Below are 26,049 nucleotides of genomic sequence, written 5' to 3' on the forward strand. Positions count from 1 at the left end.
GGGAAGACTCCATCACTAAAGGAGAGTGAGCAATTCCGTAATTGATTATAACCCTTGATTTCAGAGTACCATAGGCAATTTCTCATCCCAATTAGGGAAATGCAGCAACTGCTTTGCAATGCACAAATTGATGAGAAAGCTCTTTCATTCTTTCCCAGAGTTCATCATTATAGAGTCAATGAATTCCAAGAATCTGTAAACAGTATGACTTATGAAGCATCAGTTTTAAATGCACAAGATTCCACCTGTGAAATTATACAACATCTGCTTGTCAGTCTTGTCATTTGGGAAGTGGCAATCCTCCCAGGAGGGAGAATTCAAATTCCACTTCCATCATTTCAGTCTCACTGCCTGCAATGTAGTAAAGACGATCTTCTTCTAGACAAGACCATAAACAAGAACTCTGGGTTTTCAGATGTAAATGTTCGGGTACGCAGTAAGAATGGGCAGACTTATTTGTGTAGTACAGTGAGTATATGAGATTAAAAAAAAGAAAAATGTGCTTTTACCCTAAGAAGCACTACTGCTACCCTCCTGTCTTTTTCACTCAAGATGAACGTCACTCCAATCCAGGTAAACTAATATAATAATAGTCTCCACTCTCTACCCCCCAGGTATAGTGAACATTATGAAGTTTTTGATGACCAAGAGTAGTATTTCATTAGGAAGAAAATATAACTAGCCAGATGATGTGTAGCTAACACAATTTTAGTATTTTGGGCAGTTTTTGCAACCAATTCTGAATCCTTCAGGTATATCCAAAGCAAACCATATGTAAAGATGCTCAATCATAAAAATACTGAGTTACTTTCCTAATATTTTCTCTTAGTCAATCAGTATTTTTCTTTTAGTAACAGAATTGGGTCTATTATTTAATTGATTAGCATTCATATTGCCAAATATGAATGTTTGTGAATAAGATGCTTTATAAAATCAGGGTCCTCTAGGGCTTAGTGGTCATCCTCCCCACCTCCACTCCATAGTACTAGCTACTAATGGTCACTCACTACTGTACTTACTCCTGACAGAAAAATGATTAAGTTGTCATTGCAGTAGGAAACCAGGTTGCCTTGAAATCAGTGGTACCTCAATGAGTTAGTATCAACAAAATTCAACAAAAATGGAATATTAATCTCAGACCTTCCAAATGGAGGCCCAGAGATCTCACCTGAATTTTGACTCTCAGGGCAATCTTTCTTAAAGTGTTCCACGGAGCCACAAAGTCTACAGCAACCACCTATTGAAAGAACAAAGTCACTGAAGACCTCTCGTACTTACAAGGGATTGTAATGTCTCAGAGCACTTTTCATGTCTTATTTTGTAGTCACAGCCTTGTCAGCTGTACAGGGAGGTGGAAACAGAAACATAGGTAGGTGCCACCATTCCTATTAGTAAGTCTCTCCATTCCTTTTGCTCCCACAGAGCACTAAGGTGTGCCTACTCACCATTTCTTGTACTTGGCCTTCAGGGGAGAGGAGAGAAAGAGAGGAGAGATATGATGGAAGCAGGTACTTGTGCCCTGGAGTGTCCAAGAGCCACTGCACAGAAGATGAGACCTTAACCATAGTTAGATAGGCAAAGATTTGTGAGCTGTTGGACCTGTAAGGAAAGGTTGTGTCCAGATGCATTTTTTGAGGAGGATGTTCCTAGTTCTTCTCAAATGAGTAGTAGGAGCCACTGCTCCACAGCTCACCTGTACAGGTCAGATGGGGGTGAGCAGTTACAAAAGGAATGAAATTCACTTTTGTTTTAGTGCCTTCTATCTGCCAGGCACCCTAAGCCTAATAAAGATGCCTATCTGCCTACTTTAAGCAACATTCCATGACTGTGAATTATAACACATGTCGTTTCTAAAATTAGTTTTTCACTTAATGGTCAAACACTGTTACCTAATGGTCAAGCACTAACATGATATGCTCATAATGTTAAGTGACTTACCCAGAAAAATGACCCTCGAGGGTGTACCCTGGCTGAATTTCTCACTTCTGTGTGATCTCTTTCCTTTGCTGTACTTTTTTAAAATATCTCATTTTGCATAACTATCCAAAGCCATTTTGATCCATTAGTCATGTCATCTGACCTGTGTCACAAGTTCAAAACTGAAAGGCACCCTTGGGCATTTTCCAGGGCCACCTTCTTTATGGTTATAGATGCCATAGTGAAATAAAAGAGGCACTCTGAACAGTATATTTTAATTCTCAAAGCTCTTCAAGGTGAATACCATAATTCATCAAATCTAAGACACCACTGATTATAAGATGTATCATTATTTTGCATACCTCAGAAAAAAAAATCTGCCAATTATGTGGCACTCACCACTGGTAAGATACATTTTGAGTTCAGAGACATTAAAATGTGAAAAAAACGTGCATCTTAGAATCAACAAAATACAGTTTTTCATCTCCATTTAACAGGTGAGGAAACTGAGCTGGGAGAAATTAAGTAACTCAGTCAAAGTCCCACAACTAGTTAGTGGTGGTCCTGGAGCTATAAGCAGTCGGCTTGATTCTAAAAGCTATGCCTTTTCATTGGACTTTTCAATGGAACCCAGGACATGACACACAAGAGGTGTCTAGAACCTGATGGAACCAGCTATCACATAAGCACATTTCTCACGGTAACAAAAAATTTCCTTCTTAAAGCTTTAGACATCACAGACTTTATTTAAGGAGCTTAAGATGTTAATTGAGCTAAACATAAGAAATTATATGATCCTGTGCTAGACAATTAACCAAGGAACACATTCAGAAACAAGTACTAAAGAGTGTGTATCCAAAATGGTATCCTGGCCTGTGATTAAACTCACAAAACTGTTTTTTTTTTTTTAAGATATTATTTATTTATTTGACAGACTGAGCGAGGCAGCAAGCAGAGGGAGCAGCAAGAAGCAGGCATTCTGCTGAGCAGAAAGCCCGATATGGGACTCGATCCCAGGACCCTTAGGATTATGACCTGAATTGAAGGCAGATGCCCAACCAACTCAGCCACCCAGGCACCCCTCACAACACAATTTTTTAAATCTTATATTAGCTTGAGATATAACCACTTTGGTTCTGTTATGTTTAAAAGTAGATATTTATAACAGTCTCACAAATGAAGCTGAAACAAGCACAAAGCTTGAAATTTAAACTTTAGTTTTCTCTGATTTAATATATCATATTACACATAAAGTACAATACATAGAGTTTGATAAAAATTGAAATTCCTAAGGTTCTGTTATTTTTTCAAAAATTTATTCAAGAGCTGATTAAGAGTTTAAATTAAATCACAACTCTGCATGGTAATTCACCTTTTTTGACATATAAGGGTAAGAGTACTCACCATCAGCATAGAGTCCTTTGGGATTATCAGGACAAGATCTGGACAGATGTCCCATTTCCCCACAAACAAAACATTTTGCAAAAGGAAATTCACCTGTAAGGATCAAATAGGTCCTGTTAAGTTGGCTAAGTATAACAGAAAATGTCATATAATTCATACTACTTTAAATGCTCTGAAAAAAAAAAAAAACCTATTTTTATACAACTTAATCTTGATTTCAAAATATTAAGTGGCACACTCATGACAAACTCTGTCCAAAAAATCCCGCACTTCTGACATTAACCAAATCAAAAAACAATAGAAAACATACCAAGAGCTGGGTCTACTTTGGCTTTGCATTTGGTTATTTCGTGCTCTGTGGACCCACAGCGATAACATATTCCAGTGCCCATATCTTGATTCTCAAGGGCAGCTGGGCAATCTGCAATCCCATGGCCAGGTTTTCTACAATGGAAACATACCTGGGAAAACAAAATATGAGTTTCCACATTACAAAACCTCACTGGCTTTATTAATTCCTGTGATCAAAAGTATGTTTAAAAGTTCTCTCATTTGGTATCTAGTTCTTAAAAAAAAAAAAATCTCAGTATATTATGTAGAAAAAAAGTTGTTTTATATATTCCTAAACAGTAAGAAATGTCATTTCCATCAGAGGGTCTCAGTGCTTTTGAAAACCCTCAATCCATAAATCTATCAATCTCAAAGTTAAAAACGGTTTCTTAGAAACTGCTTAAATGAATTAAGCAAATATGGGCTATTTATGTCATTAAAGGGGATGTCTCCACTAGAAAAACTGAGTCTTCTGTGGAAAATAGAAAATGACCATAAAAATTATCAGTCATAATGATTACTAGCACTTAACGGCTCATATAATTGAATTTGAATCAAATGATTCAAGTTATGATTCAAATCCTATTTCATACTAAAAAATATATCTTATAGTTCTTATATCTTTAATACATATTCCGTAATATTCAGAATTAGATGTTTCATTTTTAGAATATGTACACTACATTTTAAAGGAATATTTCAAAGATGAATTATTTGGCTCCAACATAACACTAAACAATGATTTGGTTGCTTTAGATATTACCTAGCAATTGGGAGAATAGTTTTTGCTGCAATGAATGAGAACAGTATAATGAAACATGGTAGATATTCAAAGATATTTAAGCTATTTTATTTAAACTGATAAAAAGTATATATATTTCTTGAATAACATGGTCTTTTTCAAAAATGTTTTTGAAAACAATTTTTTCAAAATAAGCACAGGATTTTTAAAAGGCAAATTAAACAGGCAAAATAAAACATAACAGTATTTTTCAATTATGTTCTCACTTTCTTTTTCTCCTGTTTCATAGCATACTGGAAAAGAATGAGTCTTTTTAATCTTCCCTAACTTTTACATTTAGAATGACCTGGTCCAAACACAGAAAATGCAATCATTATAAAACTTGAAGAAAAGCTATGGCGAAAAACTGGATCGTCATAAGAAGACTTGAAGTCCTGGTGAGGTCAACATGGTCTCTAGTGACCTGACAGTTCATTGATTAGGTTTTTACTTTTTAAAAAAAAATAATACTACTTTTTGAGAGAGAATGGCAGGGGGGAGGAGTGCAGAGGAGAGGAGGAGGGAGGACTCCCTGCCCAGTACAGATCCCTACATGGGGCTTGGTGGGGGCCTCCATGGGGGGAGGGGGGAGGGACATGACCTGAGGCAGGGCTCCATCCCAGGTTCCTATGATCATAACCTGAGATGGTCAGACACTTAACCAACTGAGCCACCCAGGTGCCCTGATAAAAATATAATATTTTTTAAAGATTTTATTTATTTATTCATGAGAGAGAAAGAGAGGCAGAGACACAGGCAGAGGGAGAAGCAGGCTTCCTGCAGAGAGCCCGACATGGGACTCAATCCTGGGTCTCCAGGATCACGTCCCGGGCTGACAGCAGCGCTAAACCGCTGAGCCACCTGGGTGCCACTGATAAAAATATTTTAAATAATTGTATAATTTAAACAAAACTATTCTGATCCATGGGCAGCCTGGGTGGCTCAGCAGTTTAGTGCCGCCTTCGGCCCAGGGCGTGATTCTGGAGACCCAGGATCGAGTCCCACGTCCAGCTCCCTGCATGGAGCCTGCTTCTCCTTCCGTCTGTGTCTCTGCCTCTCTCTCTCCCTGTGTCTCTCATGAATAAATAAATAAAATCTTAAAAAAAAAAAAAAACTATCCTGATCCAAATAAAAAGGATTACCTTTTCTATCCAAATTTATCCATAAGGAAAGTTTGATCACCATTATCTCTAAATAATTATCTGCAAATATGTATACAACTAATCCTGCAAATAAAGATGAAAGTGTAAAATAGTAACAACTACTGATTTTTATGTAGTATCTTGCTAGAAGACTTGAAAAATTCACTTAGAGAAGGAAAGAAATTATACAAAGAATTTCATTTCTTATGTCTGACAGTTTAAAAATCTAGGGCTAAGCACTGCAGAAATCAACTTTCAGAGGCCCCGAACTCCTCTGAGAGTAAGGAGCAATGACTAGGGACAAACTCAATGGGTTTTAACTATATTACTCTGTTCTGTTACTAACTAGGTCTATTCTTATTAGACCTCATTCCTGTGCCTCCGTTTTTTCATGAAAAAAGACAAAACATCCTTTCTAAGTAAAGGGAACCACACATATCGAATCTGTTGTACTTAATCCTCCTCCTTACTTTTTTTTTAATGACTATTTGAAAAGACACTATTGTAAGAACACAGGTTTGAAGTCAGACGAACTCAGAGTTTGAATTTCATCTCTGCTACTATAGCTAAGTGGCTTTCAGCAAGATCCCCTGTCTACACATCAGTGTTTTCTCCCCATATGAGAATAATGCTACCATCTTTATAGTGTTATGATAATCAGTACATCCAGTGCCTGGCATATAAGAAGTGCTAAAAAAAAAATCCTAATGTTACTACTAGTCCTCAAAAAGATGCTTTATCAATCTAGCACGTAAGAGCATTCAGACTCTACTAAGATGTGTGAGTGTATGAATCATAGTTTGACCTATATAAAGTAACATTCCCAGAGAATGATCTTACCATTGCATTTTTCTTTGCTGCTTGTCTTTTCAGTCTTCTTCCTTCCCGTCGACTGTCTTTCTTTAAGGCAATTGCAATTTCTTCCCTTACCTCCTGACTGTCTGTTGCTATCATCTCTCCATTGTGAATCATCTGTGGATTCTGTCTTAGGTATTCCATGAATCCATTTACATCTTCATTTAAATACTCCTTTTTCTTTTTGTTCTTTTTGTGTTTTGCTTTGGGAGCATCATTTTTCACAGAAAGCCTATTGGCTTCAAGTTGTTTACTCTTTGGTAGGTTTTGGCTTTCTCCCTCACAGGACCCCTTCTTCATGTCTTCCCATGATGTTGCAGCCAAAGGTCTCTTGGTACGCGTGGTGGTAACTCGTGCCCACCTGGTCATGATTTTATCAGTACCTTATCAAGCTTTAAGACAAGCATGGCTGGTTAGTGACCATTAAAAAAAAAAAAACAAAAAAAACTAAAGACACATACTGTATCACATGATGCCTATATATTAAAGTCTTACTTATCGCAACACTTTTTACTTCATTTAGATATTTGAATATTTAATTTTTTTAAAGATTTTATTTATTCATGAGAGACACAGAGAGGCAGAGACACAGGCAGGGGGAGAAGCAGGCTCCACGCAGGGAGCCCAGGGAGCCCAAGGAGGGACTCGACCCGGGTACCCAGGATCACGCCCCAGGCTGAAGGCAGCGCTAAACCGCTGGGCCACCCGGGCTGCCCAGATATTTGAATATTTAATTCTACAATATGCTGCATAGATATGCCTATAATATAAATCTAGCCCTTGCCAGAAAAGCTACACCAGTAAAACAACAACAAAAACCACGTATATAAATGCTTAAAACTGTAAAACAATTCATGAAGTAACCAAATTACTTTGTAAAATTTGAATCACAAAGTAATGCAGTGAATGAAGTTACTCTTCCCAGGTTCTGTCGTGTCCCTGGCTGTCTCCTATCTCTAGTCCCAGGGCTACTTTCTTCCCATCTCCTTGCTTAGGTCAGGGCAGGGCAGACAATCTGCAGAGCCAGTTAAGCACACACAGGAGTCCTGTCCTTTTTATTTTTTTTTTAAGATTTTATTTATTTATTCATGAGAGACACAGAGATGGAGAGAAGCAGAGACACATGCAGGGAGATGCAGAGAGAGGCCGAGACGCAGGCCGAGGGAGCAGCAGGCCCCGTGCGGGACTCCACCGCTGCGCCGCCCGGCCCGTCCTGGAATCCTGTCCTTGGACGTGAAATGTGTCACCTCGACTCTGCCCGGCCGGGAGTTGCGGTCCCATGACGGCGCCTGGCCCCGCAACAATCAGGCCGCGGACAGCGCCCGGCCTGGCGGCTCGGAGCCCGCCCCCCGCCCCCCCGCCCCCCGCCCCCCTCCTCGGCGGCTCCGAGCCCGCCCCCCGCTCCCCTCCTCGGGGCGTCCCGAGTACCCAGCGGCTGGACCTCAGCCGTCACCTCTGGAACCCGCCGGCACACGGGCCCGAGGAGCAGCTGGGACGCCGCGCACCCTGGTGGCTGCCGCCCAGCGACCGTCACGGCGGGGGTCGGAGCCGCGCAGCGGCTTCGTCACGGCGAAGGGGGAGCCCTGCGTCGCGAGGCCGGGTCGGCGGAGCCCCCGCGGCGGGGCCCGGGGAGCTGAGCTGCCCCGCGCCGCTGCCCTCGGCCGGCCGCGCCTCCCCGCACTGCGGCCGCATCTGGCGTTCGGGGCCGCCGCGGGCCTGGCAGTCGGTCCCTGGGCCCCCCCGCCCTCCGACCGCCCCGCCAGTTCCCGGGGAGAGCGCGGGACGGCGCTACCGGCCCGGGGCCCGAGTCGCTCGGCGGCGCGCAGCTGCTTACCGCGTACGAATCCTCCAGGGCAGCCGAGCTAGAGGGCCAGAGCGCCCCCCCACGCCCCGGCGGCCGAGCGGGGACTCGGGGCCGGAAGCACGCCGTCCCCGAGCGCGCGTCACTTCCGGCGGGCCAAGCCGGCGTCGGAGGCGGGTAAGCGCGGCTGAGTGGGCGCTCCCCACGAGCTCGCGGAGACGCGCTGCCGGATGCGGGTGTGGGAAGCACCGGGAAGACTTCCCGGAGAAGGTGACCTCTGCACTGTACTTTTAAGAACAAAACTCTATGGACTTTGGGGCGGGGGTGCGCCTGGGCTTTCCGGGGAGGTGCCAGGTGAGCGCCCCAGCGCCGCGGGAGTGGGTCCTTCTCAGGGAGATCCGGGAAGGACGTCTGGGGCCCTGGTGGGTGCAGAGGGGGCCCCAGGATCCTCCTGCTCACTGCTGGTTAAACTGGCAATCGAAATGATTATACTTTGTGGCCAAAGACGCTCGCGCTCTCTCGCTTTTTTTTTTTTTTTTTTTTTAAATCTGTTCACGTATGAGAGAGGCAGAGACACGGAGAAGCAGGCTCCCGGGGGGCCGGTCTGGGAGTCGACCCCAGGACCCCGGGATCGGGCTTGAGCCACCGGCAGACGCCTGACCGCTGGGCCACCCGGGCGCCCCGCGGAAGCGCTCTGTTTAAGAGGAAAACCCTAGTCTTCTTTCGTCACCTCAGCAACCTTTACCGAACACCTACTGCTGCCAGTTGTGCTTGGGGGGAGGTGGCCTCCCCACACCGCGCAGTTCACCGAGGTCACGGCCCGCACGCCCGGCATCAGGGTCAGTCTGTCTGGCTCTGTCGCCCCTGCTACCTCGCTCGTCCCCGGTTTCATCCCATCTCCCTTGGACTCCCGGCAGCTGGTCTTGGCGGCCGCCGCTGCTGCCACTGCCGCATCCATTTCCATGCCTTAGCCCAAGTGAACTTTGGAAAATGTGAGCCTGGGGCGCCTGGGTGGTGCAGCCATTACGCGCGGACTCTTGGTTTCAGCTCGGGTTAAAATCGCAAGGTCTTGGAAATCCATCCCGAGCCCCACCTGGCTCAGCAGAGCGTTGGTTTGAGATTCTCTCTCCCTCTCCCCCTTCTGCTCCTGCTCTCTCTAAAATAAGTAAATCTTTAAGAAAAAGAGAAAATGTAAATCAGATTGTTACCCTTCTGCTTTAATCCCTTTCATAGTTTCCCATTGTTCTTTTTTTCCTTTTTTAAAAGATTTTATTTATTTTAGAGAGGAGGGGAAGGGCAGAGGCAGAATTGTAGCATCTCAGACTCCCTGGGGAGCTTGGGGGGTGGGGGGTGCACTAATCCCACTGCCCTGACCACGGCCTGAGTCAAAATCAAGAGTCAGATGTTTAAGCAGCTGAGCCACCCAGGCACCCCTCCCATTATTCATAAGATAGACCTCAAACTCCTTAACTTGGTATTAAAAACCTCTCTTCTTCACTAGTCTCATCCTGCACCATCTCCCCTTCTTTGACCAGGACACTTCCCTCATTTTCTCAAATGCTGCATATCTCTTACTATCTCCAGGCCTTTATAGAGGATGCTGTTGTCTTTGCACGGCACTCTTTTTCTTCTTTCGGTGAAGCCATTTACCTTCAAAGGCTGTTCACGTTTTATTCCTAAATAAGCTTTCCCATACCCCTGCCCTGCCATGCACGTTAGACCAGTTCCCTGTTGTACACTCATGGTGGTCTTTACATAAAGCAGTTTTCAGATTAATTACAGAATGAATTGTGTAATAAGTTGTTTATTGTATTCCCATTGCCTGGTATATATAGTTGATACTCCGTATGTTTTTGTTAACTTGAGTAAGAAGTAAGTGCACTGCAGTGCTTGTTGAAGCAAACTAGTAAGTGACCTCATTTTCTTTAGGAGGAAAGATTAAAGTCAATGCTGTAGGAATAATGGGATTTGGTACGGTGAATATCACAGATATCCTAGGTCTTATTATGGTGGGGGAAAGTTTTAAAAGATAAAAAATTCCTCCAGCTCTTGAAGAGCTAGAGCTTCCTAAAAGATTAACCACTTCATGCCATGTTCTCAACAGGCTGGCTTCAGGTTCTTTTTTTTTTTTTTTTTTTTTTAAAGATTTTATTTATTCATGATAGTCACAGAGAGAGAGAGAGAGAGGGCAGAGACACAGGCAGAGGGAGAAGCAGGCTCCATGCACCGGGAGCCCGATGTGGGACCCGATCCCGGGTCTCCAGGATCGCGCCCTGGGCCAAAGGCAGGCGCCAAACCGCTGCGCCACCCAGGGATCCCTGGCTTCAGGTTCTAAGCGCAAACTTAATGACATTTCATAGAGGTTCTCTTTTGTGGAAGCCAGGTACTTGCACGTAACGTATACCACTAGAGGGTGTATTCAACTAAAACTTGTCTTTGTAGTACTATGTTGAATTTTAAATTGTAAAAAGTTGTCCATTTCCTGGCAGTGAAGAAACATGATCTCAGATTGTTTTTTTGGAAGTACATCAGGTGAAGATTAGTAGTTGAGTAAGTCATGGAAATCCTGTGGGATTCAGAAGAAACTATTACTGTTAACCTACTAATGACAGCTAACTTTCACTGAACATCTTATAGGCACCTAGCACCTAGGTGTGCTGAATGTTTTGCCTTCATTGCTTACTTCCCCCAGTACCCTGAGAGGTAGATACTATGTTTTCTCCGTTTTACAATGATGAAACAGGCTCAGAAAGCTGATGTAACTTACCCAACGTCGCACATCTAGTAAGAGGTAGAGTTAAGCTTTGAATGAAGACCTCAGTTCAAAGGTGTGGGCGCTACTACCTTAAAATACTGCAGGGCATTGTTTGCCTGCTCGAACCCATTTTGAGACTAAGTTACCCTTGCCCATGTGAGACTGTATTTTCTTGGTATGTATTGGCTTTTACAGTTGAAGGGATTATCTTTTTATTAAATTTTAGCCATTGAGATATTATTGAAATACTACAAAACAGTATTATCCAGAGGATATATATATATATATATATATATTTTTTTTTTTTTTTTTTTTTTTTTTTAAAGAGCAAGCAAGCGAGAGGGTGAGGAGACGAGGACGGGGATGGCCACAGCCAGAGCCACAGAGGGAGAATCTCAAGCCCATTCCTCGCTCAGCCCAGAGTCCAGTGCGGCTGTTGAGATCATGGCCTGAGCCGTACTTGAGTGTCAGACACTTAACTGACTGAACCACCCAGGTGTCCCTCCACTGGGTGAATGTTAAGTGAGGAGCTTAAGTTTTGGTTATGAAGGGCCAAAGTACCTCATTTTTAGAAAATTGTGTATTCATACAAAAAAGCATATGAAACAAAATAATTATAAAACACATTCATGTGAATACTACCAAGTTTAAGAAGCTGACCATTGCCAGATATTGATTTAAATTTTATCAATGTAATTTTTACACGGGCAGTACATTTTTATGTTTCAAATAGTTATGATAGAAGTGTTCTGTAAACTGTCTGTCATCCTGATCATTTGAAATTCTGGACAAAATATAAAAAACAACTATGTGAGGGTTCTGAAAAAGCAAGTAAATGCAGACCCTTAAGGAGGGGAGTTAAAATCTGAAGAAGCAGCTAGCACATGGGTAGTGTCTGTGTGCTGAGAGTGGGTCACAGTCCCAAAGTGCATGAGCAGCTAAAACTAAAAGAAAGCTTGTCCTCATTTTTCTGGCTGGAAGAACCAGAGGAAAAAAGCACTTAACACCCATACCTGGAAAGTGAAGGGGAATCCTGAAAGGAAGAGTCCATAAAAAGGATGCTTCTGTATGTGAAGTCTCGAGCTAGCTCATGACCCCAAATGCACAAGACAAACTCAGAGGCTTAAAGAAAGGAACTGAGATTTGAATGCCCACCCACAAAAAAATGAGACAAAGCCTGTAACACAAGTCTAAACAAGTTCATTGCCTACTAAAATGGTTTTTTTCCATAAAGGATTAAATCAATTCAGAATATATGCAAAATAACATGTCCAGGATAAAAATCCAGAATGTAAACTCACTACTGGTTCAGTGGTACTTTGAATTCTGGTCTTCTTCCATAATTTGCCTGCTACTGTTTTATTTTTTTCAAGTCCTCAAATAGCTGATCTATGCATTGTTTCATAGATGCATTCAATGGGAGACACAGGGAGGAGTGTGTTCATTCCATCTTACCTGGAATTGGAACCTCTCCCATTAGAATTTTGAATCCTCACTCTTGTCTAGATTGTCTCAAGAGGTGCTTAGTCAGTGTAGCTAAAATGACCAGTAGCTGCTGCAGGACTAGGAGTGTCCAAGACGCAGCCCTCAGGGAGCTGGCCTTCTAGCTGAGTCTTAACACTAGTGTGAGCAGATTCAAAACAAGCTGTTTGGGATCCCTGGGTGGCACAGCGGTTTGGCGCCTGCCTTTGGCCCAGGGCACGATCCTGGAGACCCGGGATTGAATCCCACATCGGGCTCCCGGTGCATGGAGCCTGCTTCTCCCTCTGCCTGTGTCTCTGCCTCTCTGTCTCTCTGTCTCTGTCTCTGTCTCTCTCTCTCTCTCTGTGACTATCATAAATCAATAAAAAAAAAAAAAAAAAACAAGCTGTTTAACGGTAGAGTATTTGAAGTGAAGGATGGCAAATCTAGAAAGGATGGCTGCAATCAGATTTTACCAGTTGAAGTTTTTTTTTTTTAAAGATTTTATTTATTTATTCATGAGAGACAGAGGCAGAGACATAGGCAGAGGAAGAAGCATACTCCCTAGGGGGAGCCTGATGTGGGACTCCATCCCCAGAAGGGGATCACACACCCAGAGCCAAAGGCAGACGCTCAACCGCTGAGCCACCCAGGCGTCCCCAGTTGAAGTATTTTTTAATAACAGATCAAAGGGTTTCCATTTTATCCCGTAGAGCTTAAGCAATGAAGAACTATACATAATTTTCTAGATTATGCAGTAGATATCATAAGATCTAGAGAAGAGACTTATGTACTGAAGCATGTACCTGATGGATGCTTACTGAACTTTTTTGGAACAGGAAAATAATTGATGACCCTATTGCTGGAAATAAAAATGAGATCTATGCCAGTAACATTCTAATAGCTTCTCAAAAATCAATCTTTTAAGGTGCTTTAGAACTCTTACAATAAGGCCAATGGGTAAGAAATTAAGAGTCCCTTTTTAATTCTTTCAGCATCATTTTACAAATACTCTAATGAATATGAATTACATTTAGAATTTTTATTAGTTTTAAAAGATGTTTTAAATTTGATTTAATTAACAGTGTATTATTAGTTTCAGATGTAGAATTTAGTGGTTCATTAGTTGCACATCACACCCAGTGATCATTATCAAGTGCCCTTAATGACTATCACCCAGTTACCCCATCACCTCCCTCCCTTCCTTCGACACCCTCCCCCCCCACCCCAACCCTCAGTTTGTTTCCTAGAGTTGAGTCTCTTATGGTTGGTCTCCCTCTCTGTTTTCGTCTATTTTGCTAAAGAGTTTTTAAATCCATGAGTTTTGAGACTGCTCATGAGAATTTCCAAATATACAGATTTATAGAAATACATACCTTTAAAAAATCTTATTTTACAGGTTAGTAAAGTATCAGAGAAGTGATTGCCACATTACTAGCAATAGTTTTATTACCTGACATACACATGGAGATGGCCAGGTGTTTTTATTTCTTCATTGGCAGTGTTGGTTTTCTCAGTAACAAGTTACAAGCAGTACTGCTTAATTTCAGAAGTAAAAAAAATGGTATCTGAAGTGTTTAACAGGAGAAGTTGCTTGAGGTCGCTTAACAATAAGGAATAGGAGTAATAGGACATCAGTATTCTCCCCTGAAAAAGTTTAAATCTTTTTCATATTCTGTTTAAACATGAGTAAGAATAGCGTTGCGAATATTAATCACAAAAGGGAGGTGGCCCTCTGACTCTAACTCTCTTCTGGTGTATCTCTCAAGTTCGAGTTCCTAATCATTCTTTTTAGTGGTTACAGTGTCAAGTGCTTCAAATGAATACTTAAACCTAAATTGCGTATAAGTGGTAAGATTTCCAAGCTCTCTTCTCTGAAGGGAGTACTTACTCTGCTTCTCCTCTTATGTCTGAGGAAGTCTTACCTGATTTGGGCCCTAGATGGTCCCTTCAAAGGGAGCAGTGGGAAGTCTATATGGAATTCTTTATATATGGAATTCTTTAAAATGGGGTAGGTGAGGAGAAAGCATTTTTTGATATCGACTGTATGCCAGTACCTTCTTAAATGTCAGATAGGTAAAAATGACAGAGTTCTTGGCTCTCAATAACCAAAAACGTGTGTGGGTAAGATGCAGCCTGGTAAACCACTGGTAAGACAGTAATTAAGAAATTACTCTGGTAGTAAAGATTACAGAAATCTTTACTAGAATGAATAAGAATGAATCTAAATTCATTCTTCCTGGGAGATCTTAGAAAACTTTACAGTAGACTGTGTTGCAGACAACTGGAGAGGGAGATTAGGGAGGTGATGGGGAGGAGTCAATAAAAAAGAAATAATCATTATTCCAGTAAGCTGAAAGGCTTTGTGTAAATGAGGTGTGTGCACAGAGGGAGAGAAGAATTTAAGGTAATACTTTATAAAGGATGAAAGTGAACATAACCAAGTGACCAAAATGTATAGTACAGATTTAGTAACTACCGTAAGAAATCTACCTATAATTCTCTGGGTAAAAAATTAATGAATGGCTTTGGGTGAACTCCTTTAAGAGAATCACATAGTAGGAAAAAACTAACCATCCAAAAGGTTTGTTATAGAAAATAAATGTCCATGGGAAAAGAGAGATCCCACAAATATTTTAGGAAATATTTATAGACGAGGAAAATGTATAAAATCATATTGTACATATCCCGGAAGATGTGAACATATGATGGTGAACTCTGTTAAGACGGACTGGGCACAGTCCATACCCCCAGAAAAACACTTATGCCCATAATACCCCAAGGAATAAATGGAGGGCAAATGTGGAATTGTGTCGAGTTGTGCCCAAGGCAGCTCAATATGGAAATCACTAGCAAGCTTTCAAATAGAACATTAGTTACCTTGGGTATATGTTGCTTTTAGATATCTAAACAATGTGTATTGAAGCAGGAGAGCAAACCAGATAGTGGAACTTCTCTTAAACTAGATTGCACACTCTTCAGTCTGCAAGTATTGCTGCTTTTCCTGTATTAGGGTATTTGTTTTACAAACATTTAGGATGGTGGTGATGGTTATAGAGCACTGAAAGCGTGCTTAGTGCCATATAACTGTATACTTAAAATGGTTAGAATGGTAAATTTTATGTATGTTTTACTACAACTTAAAAAAATAGGGCAGCTCCGGTGGCTCAGTGGTTTGGCGCCACCTTCGGCCCGGAGTGTGATCCCGGAGACCCGGGATCGAGTCCCACGTCAGGCTCCCTGCATGGAGCCTGCTTCTTCCTCTGCCTGTGTCTCTGCCCCCCCCCCCCCCTCCTCTCTCTCCACTCTCTCTCTCTTTTTCTGTGTCTCTCATGAAATATCAGAAAAACTGATATTTAACCTTTAACAGTACTTTCATCTTCTCTTGAAGTTCATTTTTACATCTTTTATTTACAATTCTAAGGAGCTGTTCTTAAATTTAAGAATCAAGTTGTTACCTGTGTATAATTTCCCTTATAAAGAAAAATCAGTTACCAATTTGAATTTAGAAAGTGCTCTTCTTGGAGAACAAAGCATTGACCCCTTCCCCTCTATTTATTACACATTTTATGCTCTCAAACTTCCCGAATAGTTATGAATGGTAGTACTCATTACATACTAATACTCATGAACAGTGATAGTCATTTACACTTGGGGGAAAACTAAGATATGGAGAGAGTAACATTAAATCTGTCAAAACTGGATCCAGGATTTGAAATGTTTGGTCCCTTTCCTGTGCTCAGAGATATGGCCATGTCACTTTCCTATGGTTGCCTAACAATTCATTCTGTTATTTCTCAGGTTCATACTAAATATTAATACCTAGAAAATATTCATCTGTCCTTCTCAGTTTCATATTTCTTCTGAATCTCATAATGAAGCCCTATTTGGAGGTGGTTGGACTCCTTCCCCATCCCCAACCACCCTTCCCTGACACATACTCATGATGAATATGTTTCTAGAAAAGAGGAAAAACAGGCTGGAGAGGTGATAGCAGCTTGAAAGAGCAAAAAACATCTCATCAGTATAATGAGAAACCTTGGGATCAGAGAGAACAATTATTTAGTGTCTATTAAAACACACACAGGATGGCAAAAGACAAATTGATCTGTTTTAATTAAACTAAAGTGTTAGACCATTTAAGTGAATGTTAAACTATGCCAGGGAGTTTGTTGAATATAATGTGTTACTTAAATTTTTAGTAACAAACTTTTTAGCTGTTTACAAGAGAGAAATGTCATAGCACTGTCAACCAAATTGTTGTGAAATGAATAAAGTGCATAGAAGACTTTAAAACCAACCCTGTTTTACTCATTAAAGTCTCCTAGTGCTTCATTAATTTTAATGGTATAATCTGGTTCTGATTGAGGTGCACCGGAATGTAGTTAGTGCCTCATCAGTACTGATGAGTTCCCAATGATTCAGGCCATGATGGCAAATTACATGTCTGTCTGTCTACTCCATGCATGTTTGCCCATGTCTTCAGAAGCACAGCTTTTGCATTCCAGGAACCCAGTGTTTTCTTTTTTGACCTCGTGTATATCATGCAAAAGAGATTTCTATTTTCGGAGCTGCTTTTATACAAGTGAGTTCTGTGCAAACAAAGATTTTGTGGAGATACTAAAATATAACATTTCTGTCCCTTATCTTCAGATTCAATATATAGATAGCCTGTATGAGTCAAATGCATTTTTGAAAAGTAGTCTGATGTATATGTTAAAAAGTAAATGACGGGATCCCTGGGTGGCTCAGCGGTTTAGTGCCTGCCTTTGGCCCAGGGCATTATCCTGAAGTCCTGGGATCAAGTCCTGCATCGGGCTCCCTGCATGGAGCCTGCTTCTCCCCCTGCCTGTGTCTCTGCCTCTCTCCCCACCTCATGAATAAATAAATAAAATCTTTTTTTTAAAAAAAAAGTAAATGACAGAATCAGTTCACTGCATTTCCACTGTAACTCTAAGATTCATAAAACTAAATAAAAATTTTAATAGTTTATATAAACTTATATAATTTTTATATTTGAAAATTAAATATTAAATATATTTTATATTTAAGTTTTATATTTAAAAATATAAATTTTATATTTTTAAATTCAAGTATAATTAGCATACAGTGTTACATTAATTTCAAGTGTGCAATATAATGATTCAGCAATTCTATCCATTATTCAGTGCTCATCATAAGTATATTCTTAATCCCCTTTACCTATTTCACCTGTTTCCCTCCCCTCCCTACCCCTCCCACCTTCCTTCTGGCAACCACTGGTTCTCAATAATAAGAGTCTGGTTTCTTGTTTCTTTTTTCTGTTCCTTGAACTCCACTTGTGAGTGAAATCATATGGTATTTGTCTTTCTCTGACCGATTTCACTTTGCATTATACCCTCTAGGTTCATCCATGTTGCAAATGACAAGATTGCATTCTTTTTTATGGCTGAGTGATATTCCATTGTGGTGTGTATGTGTACGCCATATCCTCTTAAATCCTGCTTTTACAATTCCATAATTATATCTCTCAAACTGATTTACTCATTGTCAAACATAATTTATTCTTACAGAAAGAACAGATGATTGTGGTGCACCTCTTTAATCTTTGAGGTATTTTTTTAATCTGGTATGGGTATTTTCGTAGCACTAGGATAAGTGACTCAGTGAACATATGCGCTCAAAGCAAGAGGTCAAACAATTTAACCCCTTCCTTACCTTAGGACAGAACAGGAACACTTAGCTGTTCCTAGCAACTGGATATGGCTCTCTTCGACGATGTGAAGGCACGTCCACCAGATGGGACCTCTCACTTTTCTCGTTTCCATGATAACCATTTGCCTTCTTTTCACACAGGTTTGTTTGTTTGTTTGTTTGTTTGTTTGTTTTTTACAGAAAGGATAAAATTAGTTAATTTGGCTTTCTTTCCTGAATCATTTGATTGTAGATTCACAGTTCTTTCGTTTGGTCTTCCAGATGACTAATCATCATTATGTGCAGATTTTTCTAGTTTAATTCTCAGACAGTAATTTATTTACCTTTCTTTCTTGAGGTTTTGAGGATTCCCTCGTATATGCATCATTTCTTAATAAAATTACAAGCCCCTGTAGAGATCTCTCTACATATATAAGAAAAATAAATTTGGTTGACCCTTAAGTAGTGTGGATTTGGACCGCATGGATCCATATATATGTGGATTTTTTTCGATAAAGTACTATATTCCTTAATGATTTTCTTTTTAGTTTCATTATGTTGCATAATACATATAAAATATGAATATATGTCAATTGGATAAGCTATCAGCCTATCAGTTAAGTTTTGGGGAGTCAAAAGTTTTTTGTTTTTTGTTTTTTGTTTTTTTTTGGAGTCAATAGTTTTATGTGGATTTTTGACTGTGTAGGGGATTAGCACCCCTAACCCTCACATTGTGCAAGGGTCAGCTGTATTTTTAATGTTGAAAGATGGTATTTCATTTCTACCATGATTATTGAGTTAAATACAGTAGATAGCAGCACCTGGGTAGCTTAGTGGTTGAGCATCTGCCTTTAGCTCAGGTTGTGATTCGGGGTCCTGGGATTGAGTCCCACATCAGGCTCCCCACAGGGAGCCTGCTTCTCCCTCTCCCTATGTCTCTGCCCTCTCTCTCTCTCTCTCTCTCTCTCTCTCATAATAAATAAGATCTTTTTTAAAAATATAGTAGATATTCCATAATTTATACCAAAATTTTCCTGTATTAAAATTAATAGCTATACATCTCACATTAAAAAATTAGTCTTTATTCCATTTTAAATTTTAAAAAGCTGTTCTAAAATACTTTTGACATTCAGAAAGGAATACGAGATTTTTGTCTGGGGACCAGCAGGTGAGAATGGGAATCATCATTGTGAAAGGGATAATCCTGATAGGAGATATAAAGCTGCTTTTTACACAATGGGATAGGAGAAATAGGTGTGGAACCCAGGTGATCCACTTGGACACCTGGTACTTCCTTGTATTGTAACAATGTAAAACAACCCCAGCCCAAGAAGGATGTAATTGCCAAGGCCTTAGAACTAAAGGTTTTGCTCACAACAGAAGGTAAGGTGCCAAGGTGATAGTTTGAAATGAGGGAAATTTAGAAAGGATGATGGAAGAGGCTAAAGAGAAATACCAGTTGCAACAATGGATATTTAGTTCATACCACTACCCTCCCCTCTTTTCTGAGATCTTCCTTAGAAGGGAGATCCATAGAAGCCACAGAAAGCTTCTCCTAGAAGTCCATATGATGCAGAGAGTGTATATATAAATCCACTAAGAAAACTTAAAAATTCTAAATAGGAATTCATGTAATAAGTTTAAAATACATGAGCCCAAAATGACAGAACTTTTTAAAGAGGAAATAAATACATGACATTCCTTTCTCCGTATGACATAGGACAAGTTGACAAAGTATCAAGAAGAACCCAAAGGCCTTAAACAAGATTATCAACTGTATCTGGATCAGGATCTGTATCAGGAAGCAGGTGCCATGGCAGGATTGAACATTCAAGTGCTATTTATAGGAGGGAGCAGGAGAAGGGAGATACGTTCAAAACATGATACTGAACAAGAAAGGAGAAAAGTCCCAGGCTACAATACAGGTCCAGGAAAGTTTCACACAGGCCCACGGGGGGCATCTTCCTGCCTCTTAGAAGAGGCTTGCGTGTCCTAAGGCAGGAATGGGCCTTGCTCGTTTATGAACTGAAAGCAGAGTACAGGAAGCCTGGAGTCAGTATGAACATGATGTTTGATCCAGAGGGGTTGTACCTGGAGTTGTCAGTATGTCCCCGCAAGAGAAGATCTCGGTGATATATTTTCATGGTCACTATCATTTACTCTTTGCATCATATGATCTCTCTTGACTTACTGTATTTTTAAAAATTTTAATTCCAGCAGAGTTAACATACGTGTTACATTCCTTTCTGGTGTACAGTGTACTGATTGAACAATCCTATACATTACTCAGTGCTCATCACAATAAGTGTACTCTTAAACCCCTTCACCTATTTCATCCATCCTCCACACCACCACCCCTCTGGTGAGCATCAGTTTGTTCTCTACAGTAAAGAGGATGTTTCTTGGTTGTTTGTTTCTTTGTTTGCTGTGTCTTTTAAATTCCATATATGAGTGAAATCCTACAAAATTTATCTATCTCTGACTGCTTTCACTTAGTGTTATACTATTAGATCTATCCATATTGTAGCAAGATTTTATTCTTTCTTATGGCTGAGTAATAGTCCATCGTCTATGTGTGTACCACATCTTTATCCCTTCCTCTATTAATGGACACTTGGGCTGCTTTCCTAATTTGGCTATTAATAGTAAATAAAGCTACAGCAAACACGGGTGCATATATCTTTTCAAATGAGTGTTTTTGTGTTCTTTATATTTTTTGGAATTTAAACCTTTATCAGAATTTACACCTTTATTATTAGCAAATATCTTCTCCCATTCATTAGGTTGTCTTTTAGTTTTGTTGACTGTTTCTTTGCTCTGTAGAGGCTTTTTATTTTTATGTAGTCCCAATAGTTTCTTTTTGCTATTGTTTGCCTTGTCTCAGGAGTCAGGCGTAGAAAATGTTGCTACAGCCAATGTCAGAGAAACTGCCTGTGCTTTCTTTTAGGATTTTTATGACTTCAGGTCTCACATTTAGAATCCTTAGTTCGAGTTTATTTTTGTGTATAAGAAAGTAATCCACTTTCATTCTTTTGCATATAATTGTCCCAACACCATATGTTGAAGAGACATTTTCCCATTCCTTGTTCTTGCATATAAATTTCCCAACACCATTTGTTGAAGAGACTTTTTCCCATTCCTTGTTCTTGCCTCCTTAGTCAAAGAATAATTGACCATATAATTATGGGTTTATTTCTGGGCTCTCTATTCTGTTCCATGGATCTGTGTGTCTATTTTTGTGCCAGCATCATACTGTTTTTGATTACTGCAGCTTTATAGTTTATCTTGAAATCTGGGATTATAATACTTGCAATTTTGTTCTTCTTTTTCAAGATTGCTTTGGCCATTTGAGTTTTTTTAATGGTTCCATACAAATTTCAGGATTTAGGATTGTTCAAATTCTGTGAAAAATGCTGTTAGTATTTTGATAAGGATTGAATGTGGATTTCCTCAGGTAGCATAGACTTTTAACAATATTTGTTCTTCCAACCCATGAACATAGGATTTTTTTCCATTTCTTTGTGTCATCCTCAATTTCTTTCATCAGTGTTTTATAGTTTTCAGAGTACAGGTCTTTAACTTCCTTGGTTAAGTTTATTTCTAGGTATTCTATTATTTGGGGGACAATTGTAAATAGGATTGTTTTCTTAATCTCTCTTCCATTTCATTATTAGTGTATAGAAATGCAATGGATTTCTGTATATTGATTTTGTATACTGCAACCTTACTGCATTCATTTATCAATTCTAGTAGTTTTTTGTGTGCATGTGCAGTATTTAGGGTTTTCTCTGTATACTATGGCATCTACATGTTGTAACGGTTTTAGTTCTTCACTTCCGATTTGGATGTATTTTATTTCTTTTCTTTGACTACTATGGCTAGTACTATGTTGAATAAAAGTGGTGAGAGTGGACATCCTTGTCTTATTCCTGATCTTAAGGGAAAGAGCTCTCAGGTTTTTATCATTGTATATGATGTTAGCTGTGGGTTTTTCAAATATGGCTTTTTATTATCGTGAGGTATGTTCCCGCTAAACTTACTTATTGGGGGTTTTTTTGTTTTGTTTTGTTTTGTTTAGATTTTATTTATTTATCAATGAGAGATACACAGAGAGAGAGGCAGGCTCCCTGCAGGGAGCCTAATGCGGGACTCGATCCCTGGACTCCAGGATCACGCCCCGGGCCAAAGGCAGGCACTAAGCCGCTGAGCCACCCAAGGATCCATCCCTCATTGAGGGTTTTTATTTTGAATGGAAGTTGTACTTTGTCAAATGCTTTTTCTGTATTGAAATACTCATACAGTTTTTATCTTTTCTTGATGTGATATATCATGTTGATTGATTTGAAAATATTGAACCACCTTTGCGTCTCAGGAATAAATCCCACTTGATCTTGGTCAGTGATTTTTTGATGTATTGTTGGATTCAGTTTGCTGTTATTTTGTTGATTTTTGGACATCTGTGTTCATCAGAAGTACTGTTGTGTAGTTCTCTTATAGTGTCTTTATCTGGTTTTGATATCAGAGTAATACTGGCCTCAGAAGGAATTTGGAAGCTTTCCTTTCTCTTCTACTTTTTGAAATAATTTGAGAAGAAAGAAACTTTTTTTAAATGTTTGGTAGAATTTACTTGTGAAGCCACCTGATCCTGGACTCTTTTTTTGTTGGGAGTTTTTTGATCACTGATTCAATTTCATTAATTGGTCTGTTCAAATTTTCTATTTCTTCCTCATTCAGTTTTTGGAGGTTATAGATTTCTGGGAACTTACCCATTTCTTCTAGGTTGTCCAATTTGTGGGCATATAATTTCTCATAAATTCTCTTGTATCTCTTTGGTGTTGATATTTCTCTTTCAGTTCTGATTTTGAGTCCTTTTTTTTTTTTTTAAAGAGTCTGTCTAAAGGTGTATCATTTCTGTTGATCCTTTCAAGGAACCAGCTCCTGGTTTCATTATTAGATTTTTTTTTTTTTTTTAAGATTCTATTTCACTTATTTTTGCTCCAATCTTTATGATTTCCTTCCTTCTACTGCTTTTGGGTTTTCTTACCCAAAGAAAAAAAAGAATAGCTTTTGGTGCATCCCCAAAATTTTGGATCATTGTGTTTCGTTTCCTTTTTTTTTTTTTTTTAAGATTTTATTTATTTATTCATGAGAGAGAGAGAGAGAGGCAGAGACACAGGCAGAGGGAGAAGCAGGCTCCTTGCAGGGAGCCTGAGGTGGGACTTGGTCCGGGGTCTCCAGGATCAGGCCCTGAACTGAAGGGGGCGGTAAACCACTGAGCCACCTGGGCTACCCCCAGCTTTCCTTTCACCTCCATTTGAATGATAAGTGTTTTTCCATCCCTTCACTTTTCATCTGCATGTGTCTTTAGGTCTGAAATAAGTCTCTTATAGGCAGCATATAGATGAGTATTTCCTTTATATCCATTCTGTCACCCTGTGTCTTTTGATTGGGGTATTTAGTCCCTTTACATTCCAAGTAATTATTGATAGGTACATAGTTGTTGCCACTTTGTTATTCAGTGTATAATTGTGGGTTTTTTTGTTGTTGTTGTTTTTGTTTTTTAAAGATTTTATGTATTTATTCATGAGAAACACAGGCAGAGGGAGAAGCAGGCTCCATGCAGGGAGCCCGATGTGGGACTCCATCCCGGGTCTCCAGGATCACACCCAGGGCTGCAGGCGGCACTAAACCGCTGAACCACCCGGGCTGCCCTATAGTTGATTTTATAATTCTTCTCTGTTCCTTTCTTTTCTTTTTATCTCTCCTTCTATTCTGAATGATAGCCTTACTGGATAGAGTATAGAGTATTCTTGGCAGTAGGTGTTTCTCCCTTTCAGCATTTTGAAGATATCATGCCACTTTCTTCAGTCTTGCAAAGTTTCTGCTGAAAAACTAGCTGATAGCCTTTCCCTTGTATGTAACTGTTTCCTTTCCTCTTGGCTGCTTTCAGAATTCTCTCTTTATCACTACTGTTTGCCATTTTAATCCGTGTTCCTTGGCGTAGCCCTTCTTGGATGGATTTTATTGGGAGCTCTGTGTACCTTTTGGATCTGGATCTTTGTTCTCTTCCCCAGATAAGGAAGTTTTCATCTATTTCTTCTAATAAATTTGCTGCCCCCTTTTTTCTCTCTTCTCCTTCTAGGATCCCTGTAATATGAACATTATTATCATGCCTGATGGTGTTACTGAGTTCCAAAATGTGTTTTCATTTATTATTATTTTTTTCTCTCTGCCCTTCAGCTTGATTACTTTCCATCTCTCTATCCTCCAGGTTGCTCAACCATTCTTCTCTAGTCTACAATTTATTTCACCTAGTGTATTTTATATTTCACTTACTAAATTCATCTCTGATTGGTTCTTTTTTATGGTCTGTCTGGATCTCACTAAGGTTCTCTACTGTTTTCTCAAGACCAATGAGTATCTTTATGATGGTCACCCTTTATATTCTGTGTCAAGCATATTACTTATCTCCATTTAGCTCTCTTGCAGTGATTTTGTCCTGTTCTTTCATTGGGATATATTCCTCTGTCTCCTCATTTTGTCTAACTCTTTGTGTCTGTTTTTGTCTCTTTTGCTTTTGAAAGCAGTGGTCTTATGAAGAAGAGGTCCTGTAGTGCTCTGCAGTGCAATGTCACCTGTTCACCAAAACCTGCACTTGGGTGTTTCCTATGTGTGTTGCATGCATCCTATTGTTGTGGCTGAGCCATGTTTGTCTTCATGCCAGCTACCTGCAATGTTTCTCTTTGCCCATTGGAGACAGGGTTAAGTCCCTGTGTTGTTACTGATCCAGTCTGGAGCCACTGGGGGTGAGTTGAGTCAGAGCAGGTGTTTGCCAGAGCTGCAGGAGGACTGAACTGCAGGATATTTTACCTATGGTTGTCCCCTGAGAAGCTGTGGTTGGTAGATAGGACCTGTATTCAGACCAGATATCTATTCCCAGCCCACTGCTAGGGACAGGGTTACACTGGTATGGGTAATTATCTCCCCCTCTACACCCAGGGAAGGAATCTTTTGGAAGGGTGCTCATCCCTGCCAGGGCTACTTGCACAGTGCCAGGCTTATGGCAGTGCTTTGGATGGGCTCTAGCCAAGGGTGATTGGAGGGAGCAGGTCTGCAGGAGAATGTGAGGGCAGGACATAGAGTCTTAGCAAGATTTGCATAGATCTCCTGCAGGAAGGGACCTGAAACTGTTTTAGAAAACTCTTGCTGCAGGGCTAGAAGAGATTCTACAGGGGAGTGCAGAGGTGGGGCATTTGTGTCAGTAAGGTCCACAAACATCTGTTATGGGAAAGGACCTGCAGTTGCTCAAAACTCCTGCTGAGGGTGGCTATATTGGAGAGGGCAAATCCACAGACCTATCCATGGGCAGGGTGAATTCTTAGTAAGCGAGGTGGAGAATGCAGTTTCCTGAAGGTGTCTGTATATCTAGTCTGGGGGGCAGAGGAAAGAAATGGTGCCCACCAGTTCTTCTGTTCTTAGAGAAGTCTCCCAATGATCCCTGCCCCTCCAGCATGGGCTATGAGATTAGTAAGCATATCTTCCTTCCATATACCCCAGGTGTTTTTTAAAAGCAAAGGGAATAGGAACTATAGAATAGAAACAGTGCATTTCAATTAATAAAGATAATTATTATGTGAAACTTATTTGGGTTGTATATTTATACATCTATATACTCCTATATGTGTACTGGATTCTAATACAAAATTTTTCTACATAAGTTACTGCAAAAAAAGTCACTGCCTTATTATTTATTCATCATAAAAACTTTGTGAGACAGGAATTACCTCCATTTTACAAATGAAATCAAGATTCTATTAAGTTAAAAAGAATCTAACCAAAGAGGTGAAAGGTCTGTACTATGAAAACTATAAAGCACTTCTGAAAGAAATTGACGCAAAGAAATGGAAAAACATTCCATATTCATGGATTG

General features: G+C 40.1%; 2 protein-coding genes and 1 long non-coding RNA gene across 5 annotated transcripts in view; 2 read left to right on the forward strand and 1 right to left on the reverse strand.

The window, feature by feature from the left end:
* Positions 1-4,920, forward strand: part of ACOT12 (acyl-CoA thioesterase 12) — a 51,362-nt gene extending 46,442 nt beyond the window's left edge. The window contains exon 16 of the mRNA XM_038532435.1: positions 4,734-4,920. The gene's annotated coding sequence lies outside the window, so the exon portion shown is untranslated. The remainder of the gene's footprint in view (positions 1-4,733) is intronic.
* The window catches only part of ZCCHC9 (zinc finger CCHC-type containing 9), a 44,849-nt gene extending 36,450 nt beyond the window's left edge, over positions 1-8,399 (reverse strand). For 2 of the 3 annotated variants that reach the window (XR_005356807.1, XR_005356806.1), the window contains exons 1-5: positions 8,264-8,399; positions 6,415-6,821; positions 3,632-3,782; positions 3,322-3,414; positions 1,169-1,237 (exon numbers count right to left, since the gene is read on the reverse strand). Coding sequence is in view for 1 of the 3 variants with exons in the window: in XM_038532436.1 (XP_038388364.1) it covers positions 1,169-1,237; positions 3,322-3,414; positions 3,632-3,782; positions 6,415-6,798 (697 nt within the window). In the remaining 2 variants the exon portion in view is untranslated. The remainder of the gene's footprint in view (positions 1-1,168; positions 1,238-3,321; positions 3,415-3,631; positions 3,783-6,414; positions 6,822-8,263) is intronic. The other variant, XM_038532436.1, reaches the window with a different exon arrangement.
* LOC106558574 overlaps positions 8,376-26,049 on the forward strand; it is a 36,690-nt gene continuing 19,016 nt past the window's right edge. The window contains exons 1-2 of the long non-coding RNA XR_005356808.1: positions 8,376-8,500; positions 18,149-18,281. This is a non-coding gene — a long non-coding RNA (uncharacterized LOC106558574). The remainder of the gene's footprint in view (positions 8,501-18,148; positions 18,282-26,049) is intronic.

The sequence above is a fragment of the Canis lupus genome, chromosome 3 (genome assembly GCF_011100685.1).
Source record: "Canis lupus familiaris isolate Mischka breed German Shepherd chromosome 3, alternate assembly UU_Cfam_GSD_1.0, whole genome shotgun sequence".
Taxonomy (NCBI): domain Eukaryota; kingdom Metazoa; phylum Chordata; class Mammalia; order Carnivora; family Canidae; genus Canis; species Canis lupus.